The sequence below is a fragment of the Schistocerca cancellata genome, chromosome 2, assembly GCF_023864275.1.
Source record: "Schistocerca cancellata isolate TAMUIC-IGC-003103 chromosome 2, iqSchCanc2.1, whole genome shotgun sequence".
Classification (NCBI taxonomy): Eukaryota; Metazoa; Arthropoda; class Insecta; order Orthoptera; family Acrididae; genus Schistocerca; species Schistocerca cancellata.
The window spans coordinates 402025277-402035882 of NC_064627.1; the positions used below are offsets into that span (position 1 = coordinate 402025277).

The 10606-nt window shown below is 38.2% G+C and overlaps 1 protein-coding gene across 1 annotated transcript in view; it reads left to right on the forward strand.

Moving 5' to 3' along the window:
* LOC126154355 (circadian clock-controlled protein daywake-like) overlaps nt 1-10016 on the forward strand; it is a 61972-nt gene extending 51956 nt beyond the window's left edge. The window contains exon 6 of the mRNA XM_049916131.1: nt 9416-10016. Coding sequence (XP_049772088.1) covers nt 9416-9567 — 152 coding nt within the window. The 3' untranslated portion in view covers nt 9568-10016. The remainder of the gene's footprint in view (nt 1-9415) is intronic.
* Nucleotides 10017-10606: the final 590 nt, after the last annotated feature.

The window sequence follows — 10606 nt, forward strand, 5'->3', positions numbered from 1 at the left end:
CAGTTGGAAGCACTATACAGAGGATCTATATAAGGAAAACAAACTTGAAGCCAATATTATAAAAAGAGAAGAGGAAGTATGTGAAGATGAGAAGAGAGATATGATAGAATGAGAAGAATCTGACAGAGCACTGAATGACCTACGTGGAAACAATGTCAATGGAGTGAATGGTTCCTTCAGACTTGTAGATATCTTTGGTGCGTGGTATGCGAGATATATGAGACAGGTGAAATGCCCTTGGGATTAAGGAATAATGTAATAATTCTACTTCCAAAGAAGGCAGATTCTGACATATGTGAATACTACCAAACCACCAGTTTAATAACTAAATCATGGTTGCAAAATATTGACACAAAATATTTACAGAAGAATGAAAAAAACCTGGTAGAAGCCAACCTCAGGGGAGATCTGTTTGGCTTCCAGAAAAATGTAGGAATATGCGAGGCAATATGGAAAGTTTGACTTATCCTAGAAAGGATGAAGAAAGGCAAACCTACATTTGTACCATTTGTAGATGCTGACTGGAATACATTTTGAAGGTAGCAAGCATAAAACACATTGAACAAAAGGTTATTTACAACTTGCATAGAAACAAAGCTGCAATCATACAAGTCAAATGACAGGAAATGGAAGCCATATAGTTGAGAAGAGACAGGACTGTTGTCTATCCCTGATGTTATTCAGTATGTACATTGAAAAAGCTGTGAAGGAAACCATGGAGAAATTTGGTATTGGATTAAAGTTCTGGGGGAAGAAATAATACTTTAAGATTTGCTGATGACTTTTTAATTCTCTCTGGGTTGGCGTAAGACTTGGAAGAGCAGTTGAATGGAATGTGTAGCATCCTGAAAAGAGATTACCAGATGTAAATTAATAAAAGCAAAACAGGTAATGGAATGTAGCCAAATTAAATCAGGTGATACTGAGGGAATTATTTTAGGAAATGAAACACTAAAAGTAGTAGGTGAGCTTAACTACATTGTCTCATAAAGAAAGTGAAGCACCCAGAAAAACATGGCCAGGTATCAATGCAATTTCATACATGTACACACCTTTGGTGGGTATGTAAATGACTGGAGTTGCAGTTCTCTGTGATATGTAGCATGGCCATCAGAGTGCATTAGTGTTATTCTTGTTTAGTGTTGCTACCAGGCCTAGTAGATTATCTGACGGGTGTGAACAGCATCAGATGATGAGTGACGAATGTGAGGAACATGGAGATGCCTTGTATTCCTGTGACACAGCAGTATCAGCACTTGACACAGTTTGAAAGGGCCTTATTGTGGGTCTTCATTTGGCTGGCTGGTTGAATAGTGCTGTATCCAGATCTGTGGGGCATTTGAGTGTGACAGTGGCCTGATGTTGGGCTGCATGGGAACCTGAGCACATGCATACTTGTACTCAAGGTTCTGCAACATTCTGTGTCATCCCAAGCCACTGGTTGAAGACTAACAGTGTCTGGACTAAGGAATACCATCCTCCACCTTTAACATCACAACACAAACATGTGCATCTGGAATGGTACTGTGAGTGGGAAACATGGAATGTGGATGAATGGTATCACATGGTGTTCAGTGATGACATGCAGTTCTGCACCATCCTAGATGACTATTATTGGTGAGTACAATGTGACCTGAGGTGATCAGAGGTTAGTTCCATTCTTCCAATGTTTTGGAGAGCGCAACCATGTTACTCTTTGTGTCAAGGTATGGGGATCCATGATGTATAACTTCACATCAGAGCTGGTAGAGATTGAGTGAACTCTGATGGCATGTCATGGACATCCTGGGTACTAATATGTTACCGCTAATATGACATTATTGTGGTGCCATATTTCAACAGTGCAATTATCTTCCACTTATGGCATGTGTTTCTATGAACTTTCTGCATGATGATGAGGTACTCCCATAGCCAACAAGATACCCAGATCTGTTCCCGATAACACATGTATGGGACCAGTTCGGATGTCAATTCCATCCCAGCACCAGTAGCCAGGATAGCAAGGACCAGTTACAACACATTTGGGCCATCTTATCACAGGAGAGGGCATAATGAATTTATGACACTTTTTCCTCCTGAATCAGAACATGCTTCCAGGCCATATGGGATGCAAATTCATACTGGTAAGTGGGATTGTACTGCCTAGTACTCTGTAAATATGAGTTAATTTAGTAATCACTGAAATAATGTCACATACCCTCTCAGCCATGATATTTCATTATGTTTCCTCATTCCCTTGTGGAAGCTTCACCTCTTTTGTCAGGCAGTATATTTGGGCAGCAAAGTAACTGATGATGGCCAAAGTAGAGAGGGTATAAAATGCAGATTGGGATTACAAGAAAAGTATTTCTGAAAAAGAGGAATTTTTTACCATCTAATATAAATTTAAGTGTTAGTAAATCTTTTCTGAAAGTATTCGTCCATATTGTAGCCTTGTATGAAAATGAAACATGGATGATAAGCAGTTCTGACAAGAAGAGAACAGAAGCTCTTGATATGTGGCAGTGTAGATTAAATGGGTAGATCAGATAACAAATGAGGTGATACTGAATTGAATTGGGAAGAAAGGAAATTTACAGCACAATTTGACTAAAAGAAGGGACTTATTCTTAGGATGCATCCTGTCAATTTGGTAATGGAAGTAAGTATGGGGCACAAGATTTGTAGTGAGAGACTAAGGTGTGACTACAGTATGTTAGGTTGTGGTATTTATGCAGAGGTGAAGATGCTTGTGCAGAATAGACTAGCATGGGGAGGGAGTTACATCAAGACAGTTTCCAGGCATAAGGCCACAATAACAACTACCTTGATTTACCTTCTTAGTCCATAAACATTGTTGCGTAGCTTTCTGGGTCAATGAAAAACTTAGAACAGGCATTCATTTAAATGCAAAGCCCATCTAGCTAATCTGCAAGATCTGTAACTACAGTGTATTCTCAGCTGACTAAGAAACATCATTTCTAGTTTATGTGATAAACAAATGCATTTAGTTCCTTTTCTGCGGTAAGAAATTGCATTTGGCTCTGTTTATAAGTGAGAAACAAATGAAATTGGATGTTTCTCTCTGTTGACATCCTGTGGTAAGACTGCCCCAACTGCAAAATTACTGGGGTCAATAGCCAGGGTGAAGGGATTCATGGAACCTGGATAAGCTACTGTGGGAGCCATTGTCAGAGCTGTCTTCAGTGTTTCCAATGTGGTGAGCACTTGGATCTCGAAGTAACAGTGTGCAAGGCCTCGGAATGCATGTAGTTTGTATTCATTCGTTAGTTCTGGATATTTCTTCATGGCCTCTACCAGTTTTGAATCTGGTGGGACTTTCTCTCTGGTTATCATCTGTCCTAAATATTCTATCACGGGTGCAGCAAAATGTTATTTCAACAAGGGACAGGGTAAGGTTTGCACTGCACAGTCTGTCAAATACTGCCTATAACCTTTCAGCATACATTTCCTCATCTTGGCTGAGAATAATAACATCATCAGCCAGACATTGTGTGGGTATCCTTCAGTCCCTGAAATGTTGCTGGTGCATTCTGAAGACCAAAAGAAAGAAGCTTACAACCTGTAGGTGTAATAAATGATGTTTTAGCTCTGTGTTTTGGATGTAAAGTCAGCTTATTGCAGCCAATAGTTAAATCAGAAAACAGAATGTTTTGGACAAGCAAAGATAAGGCAAGGAGCGTACCAGATTTGGCAATGGATGAATATTCAACACACAGCTCTTCAACAAAATGATACATGGAGATTCAATACCCAACGAGATGAAGCTAGGTTACATTAATACAATATTTAAGAAAGCTGATCGCAAAATTTGTTCAAACTATCGAGGAATTTGTGTTACAAACACATTAATGAGAATTTTTGTGAAAGTAATTAAAAACAAACTGGAAAAAAATTTTAGAACCCAAGAAGAAAAATGTGGATTCATGGCTGGGAGATCATGTGTAGACCATATTTTCACATTACAACAGATTTTGGGGAAACATAGGGAAAAATCAAAAAATATAGGATTAATTTTCATAGATCTAGAAAAAGCGTATGATACTGTTCAAAGAAAATTACTTTGGAGAGCACTACATATGGCAAACATAAACCCTTCCTTGATTAAAATAATACAACAGATGTATAAAGATAACATTTGCCAAGTGAAAGTTGGTAATAAACTTTCACTGAAATTTAGAACAAGCAAAGGCCTTTTACAGGGCTGTCCCATGTCGCCATCATTATTTAAAATCTATATAGATATTAGCCTTAGAACATGGTCTCATAAATGTAACAGTATGGGATTAGATATAAGAGATGGAGTTTATCTACATCATTTATTGTTTGCTGATAATCAAGTAGTCGTAGCACAAGATGGGGAGGATGCTAACTATATGTGCAATCAACTAGCAGTAGCATACAAAACTTGGGGTTTGAAGATTAATTACCAAAAAAACAGAATACTTGACTAATGATTCAGATGAGCTATACATTGAAGGAAAGAAAATCAAAAAGATAAACACTGTCTGTTATTTGGGATCCATTTTAGAAATTGAGGGAAAATCAGAGTCAGAAATCAATAAAAGAATTAGTAGCGGCCGGAGGGTCATTGGAATGCTTAACACAATCTTATGGAGCAGGAATGTAATGAGCAGAACTAAAAAATTAATATACAAATCCATATTAGAGAGTGTGGTTCTGTTTGGAACGGAGACCTGGACAATTAACATGAAGCACATTAAAAAATTACAAGCTCTAGAGATGGACTTCTGGAGAAGATCGGCAAGAATCTCCAGGAAAGAAAAGATAAGGAACACCGAAATAATAAGGAGAATGGAAATAAAAGAAAGAATATATGACGTAATGAATAGGAAGAAATTACAGTGGTAAGGGCATGTATGATGAATGGAGAAAACCAGAATACCAAAATTGATACTGGAGTGGGAACCAGAGGGGAGAAGAAAAAGACGACGACCTATGACCACCTGGCTCGAAAATTTACAGCACACAATGAGGAGAATGGGCAAAGAGGAAGAGGACACACAAGATCGAAACACCTGGAGGAATATTTTGAAAATATAGTATAAGAACGTTTATTGTTTGTATTGTAATTTCCAAGTAAATTATTATGTTGGAGATAAGCTGAAAATAATAAATAATAATAATAATGAATATTCAGTAACATTACAGTATTCAGCTGCCTATAATAAACACAAAACCTATACTTTTGTTCTCCTGTACGTGATTTTTCCTGGGAATTACTATGCGTGATACTCAGGTTTCATTTGATGGTTCTCTAGGCTCACTGAACCCAACTTCCAACTGTTCATTAGTCATCTCTTTGCTTAAGGCTTGTTGACTATATCAAATTCTGTATTGTCATTGAGCCATGGTTACTGCTCACTCCTCCTATATGTATTCTGTGTTTACTATGGATGTTGTTGGAAGAATATCCCATTTCTGGAAAATATTAGAGAAGCTAAGTAGCACTGGGGAAATTATTTTCTGGTCCTCCACTGAAACTTGATTTAATATAGTAAGTAGCTGCTGTTATATTGATACGAGTGCTTGGTCCGTTCATCTCCCCATACTGTGATCAGGAGGACAATAATTTGCTATCTGCATGTCCTGTTGCTTGGTAGATAATTCAGTCATGTCTTGTGAGTCTATACTGCCTTATAAGAAAGTGACATGTTCAGAAGGAAGAAACAAAATGAAACTTCATGGTTTGAGAGGACATGTGATGTTATTTCAGTAATTACAACATCAAGTCAAATTTACAGAGAACTAGACAGTGTGAGCCTGCTTGTGAGTATAGTGTTGCAGCACATCTGACCTGGATGCATGGACTGATTCAGTTGGAAGGGTATCATAAAGACATTACATCCTATTTTGAAGCAAACTGGCTCCCAATCACTGTAAATGGCCCTTGATATCCTTGATAATGGCACTGAGCAAGAGTTGATATCTGAGCTTGTCCCACATACGTTCTATCGACGACAGATCTGGGAATCTTGCTGGCCTTGAGGTACAGCAACATGTCCCAAGGACAGTGATACAGATGTGTGCCCTGGATGAACAAGTATTGTCCTGCTAAAATATGGCACGTGAGGTAACACATGGGGATGCAAGATGTTTGTGATGTACCATTGTGTTGTCAGAGTACCAGCTGTGATCTAAAATCATAACCAATGGCTCCCCAAACCATGACACTAAGAATAACATGGCTGTGCCTCTCTAAAACACTGGAGAAATGGGACTGCTCTTCAGGCCACTGCCATACTCACCAATGATGGTCACTGAGGGTAGTGCAGTGCTTCTTGGTCTCAGTCCCACTCCAAACAGTGCCATTAGTTTTGTGGCATTAATGACAGCCTACAAATGGGTCAGTAATTCCCTAGCCTGGCTGCTGTGAGTCTCTGACCAGTGATATGGGATGACACAGAATGTTGCAAGGAATCCATCACTTGTTCTTGGATAGCAATCACGGCTGTGAAGGGGTTACAATATGCATGGTGCATAGTACAGCAATCCTTCATTGCAGCAGTCTGAAGTGGTCAACCGGAACCTTGATAATGAGTCTGTCTGCCCTAACATTGCCATGTAATCTATTATCAGGCCACTGTCACATATACAGGCCCCAAAAAACTGGATATTGTACTATTTGACCAGCTGGCCATATAGAGACCCACAATGTGGATCCTTTCAAATTGTGTCAGTTGCTGATACCACTGCCTCACAGCAGTATGCAGAATTTGCATGGCTTTCACATTGATCTCTCATAATCTGACACTGTTCCCTTCCTTTATATACACCATCAGGACTGGTAGCAACACTAAACATGAAAATCACTAATGCACTTTGGTAGTTCTCACAGAGAATTGCAACTCTGATCATTTATATGTATGCCATTGTTGTGTAAGTGTACAATATTACATTGACATCCAACCACGTCTTCTGGATGCTTCACATTTTTTATCAGGCAGCGTATGTATGACTGCTGCAACAATAGTTCTCACACTAGTTCTGCTTCTGCATTACCGTTATTAGCAACGCTTACTGGAACATGAAATGCTGCAGTTGGCTCTTCTTTAACGATGCTGACAGAGTTTTTCCTGTTCCTAGAGGAATGCACTCACATTTAGTCAAAAGTACATTGACTTGGAATGGTGTAATTGCATTGCTATTTGGTTTGCACATTACCTGATAGACAATAACATTGCTTTGAATGTTACTTTCAGAGTTTCCATTGCAGCCATAATAATTATTATGAAATTGGGTTTCTCTTTCTGTTACACTGACCTGAGTGTGGGTAGCAACCAGAAAACTAGCCACAATATATCTTCATGGCATTTTCCTCTGCTCCTTACACTTGCATTTGTCACATATTTATCTTGGTCTGTCCCAAAGTCAATAACAACTTCTCCACAATGATGCACTCGATTGCCAATTAAGCCTGTAACTGTGCAGCTTGGCTGCTGCCAACTTTCTTCCTTGACTATATGGCAGCACATCAAAGAAATTTGAGGCCTTATGTTGACAAGGAGGTGGAGGTTTTGCCACATGGTTAACTGAATTAATGAGTTGACGTTTGGAACTGCCTCCAGTGGAGCAATGATCCATTTTGCAATCAATTTGAGGTCTCCATAGCTCATCAACCAATTGTACTCTCAGTTCTGTTTCTTCTTCAAATGTCTTGCAAGATGCCGATCTTACTGCTCAGCTGACTACAGCCTGCAGCCCAATACAAAATGTATCTTTTGCCCTTTGTCCAGCTTCAAACAATTTTGCCTCACTGTGTGAATTGTTCTTACTGAACTCATAGGTGTTAGCATTAATCTTCCTAATGTTACTCACAAAATGCTAAATGGATTTTTCACCCAAAATACACGTGCTGTTGAGTTATTTCCTGTAAAACCTTTCTGTGATTTTCCTCTTGTACTGTTGCACAAGTAACTGTTTAAATTCATTGTAAGTACTTGAGTAACTGCATGTGGTATCGTACATAATAAAACAGAGTGTATCATCTTGGATTCACAATTTTGCCATAGTTATTTTGTTAAAGTTTCTCCATGATCCTAAACTTGCTGCATTCCCCAGTTTACTACAAACTCATGAACATTCATATGTGATCTTCTACGAAAAAACTGGAATCATAGGGATCAAAGAAAAATTCTTAACTAACCTTGGATCCATTGCACTTTCACTGATTATACACTGAGGGCTGCTGTTTACTCAACCCAAATCTATCCTATCTCCTGCATCTGAATTTAAGTGCTGAATTTCTGAACTAACTGCTCTACAACAGTTTGTAAATCTGCACATTGTGTGCATTTGTCATGACTGATTACTGACTACTCAAATTATAACATTTTCCATTATTGCTATTTGTGAACATGCCCAGTAAAGCCAGTATCAGCAGCTGTTCTACCTTTAGTGCTGGGTCTCATTCCACTGCATTGCTGAAGAAAAGTGCTCAGGTGGAAGAACATAGTTTGCTTCAGCCCTGTGTACATTCTACATACAGATACCACACACGATCTTTCACAAAGGATACCAGTCACTGCTAGACCACATAGAAGACAATAGGTTACCTGCCCCTAAGGAACAGTGATGGGTAAAGGACCACTGAGGATCCCACACTGGACATAATTTTATAAGGAATTTATATCAGAACAAGCAGTGGTGGAGTGTGGGGTCGAGAATAATGAGTAAGTCATCAATGCCAATAGCCATATCAAAGTCAATTGCACATGACTTTATTTTACCACAAGACATATATACATAAATACATACATCCATGCAAGCAGTAGAGGCCTAGCCATCTACTGACTTAAACCCAGCATGAACATTACTGGAGGTGATGACAGCACAACAAACAGCTTCAACTCTGCAAGGGGAACTTTCATTCCCTGCCAATGGACTTGTTTGGAGTTGGCTGACACAGGAATGTATGAACTAAGTGCCACTAGATGAATTCTCTTGCACCCTTCTTCTGTAGGCTCTGACATACCATTCATTAATGACTGATGAATAAGATGTTTATTGTAAAATGTAAACTTTCACAGCTGAAACTGCAAAACCTATTCAATTTCTAGTATATTGTGCAGTGTTACCAACGATTCCTTTGAAAATTTTCAAGTTAATGCTCGAGACCACAGCATTGTAACTCATGAAATTATAGTAAGTTATAAATTTTCACCCATTTTAAGCAACAACAGAGTACATGTGATTACATAAGAATCTAAGTGCAGTCTACAATAGCTGCTTTTTTGTATAAATGTGTTGAATGATTTGATATTTATTATGGCTCTTTCTTCATGCGTGAATCTACAGAACATGAAGTGTAAATGAACTGAGCTACATGTTCTACCTCAGTTTTTATGAATAAGTAATTACATTATTTACTACTGCATTTCAATCTTATTTTCAGCAAATACTGCCAGCAACTTTATCAACGAGAACAAGAGACAAGTGTTTCAGATTATTAAACCCTTGGTTGATGACACTTTGGCTGCTGTGCTGACAGAATTTGCAAACAGCATACTGAGAACAATGACAATAGATGAGATTCTACCAGATTAAAGGAGAAAAAAAATACTTATTTCATCACATCAACTTAATGAATGTAAATGTTATACTTCATTTGATTTCATGTACAAAGCTACATGCGTGTGAAAAGTTTTTAAAACATTATATTAATGGTGCTTCAAAAACCTATAGAAGGTACATTATTATCTTTAAAAATGTCATATGTATATTCATGTACCTTACAGTTAGCTGCCCATATAAATCATTAAATAAAAAAGCTCAGAGTGTCTTACGTAACAATTTTTTAGTTTAAAAATATTGATGAACTGCAGTGTGTGTGTGTGTGTGTGTGTGTGTGTATTTTCTCCAATCTCTTCTCCTAAACCACTGGGCCTGTTTCAACCAAACTTGGTTCACACACCCCTTACTGGGATAAAAACCACCTACCTAACATACTGTAGTTCAGGAGACACGTCATAAACAATGAGATGCTTGAAAAATTGCTAAATTTATTACTTCGGTGCTTTTAATTCTATTTGCAATAACGTTTGCAGACAGTATCTACATATGCTGCTAAATGCACCTACAAAATTATATCATGACATCACACATAGTTCAGGAGATATGATGTCATGAACAATGAGATGCTTGAAAACTGCCACACTGTGCATGAAGTTTAAATTTATTACTTCTTTGCACTCTAGTCACAACGTATTTTGCAAAAAATATCTACACATGCCACAGAATGTTCATATACAAATATATCACTGTATGACACACAGTTCAAGAGATATGATGTTATGAACATTGAGATGCATGCAAATGCTGCATCATGCATGAAGTTCTAATACATTTATTCTTTACTACCATGACATTCCTACGCCAGGCAGTGCTCTTGACAGCTTCCACCTGCTAAGTGCAAATGGCTGTAGGTGAAAACTGTAGCCATCTATAGACCTATGAAGAGGCATTGCTATAGAGTAGTTCACATTGTGAAACAGCTGTTCCCAGCATACAGAAATTGTCTAGGATCATCTAACACTGAGCCTACTGCAGGAGTACATATAAGGTTTCATTTCTAATAGAAAATTGG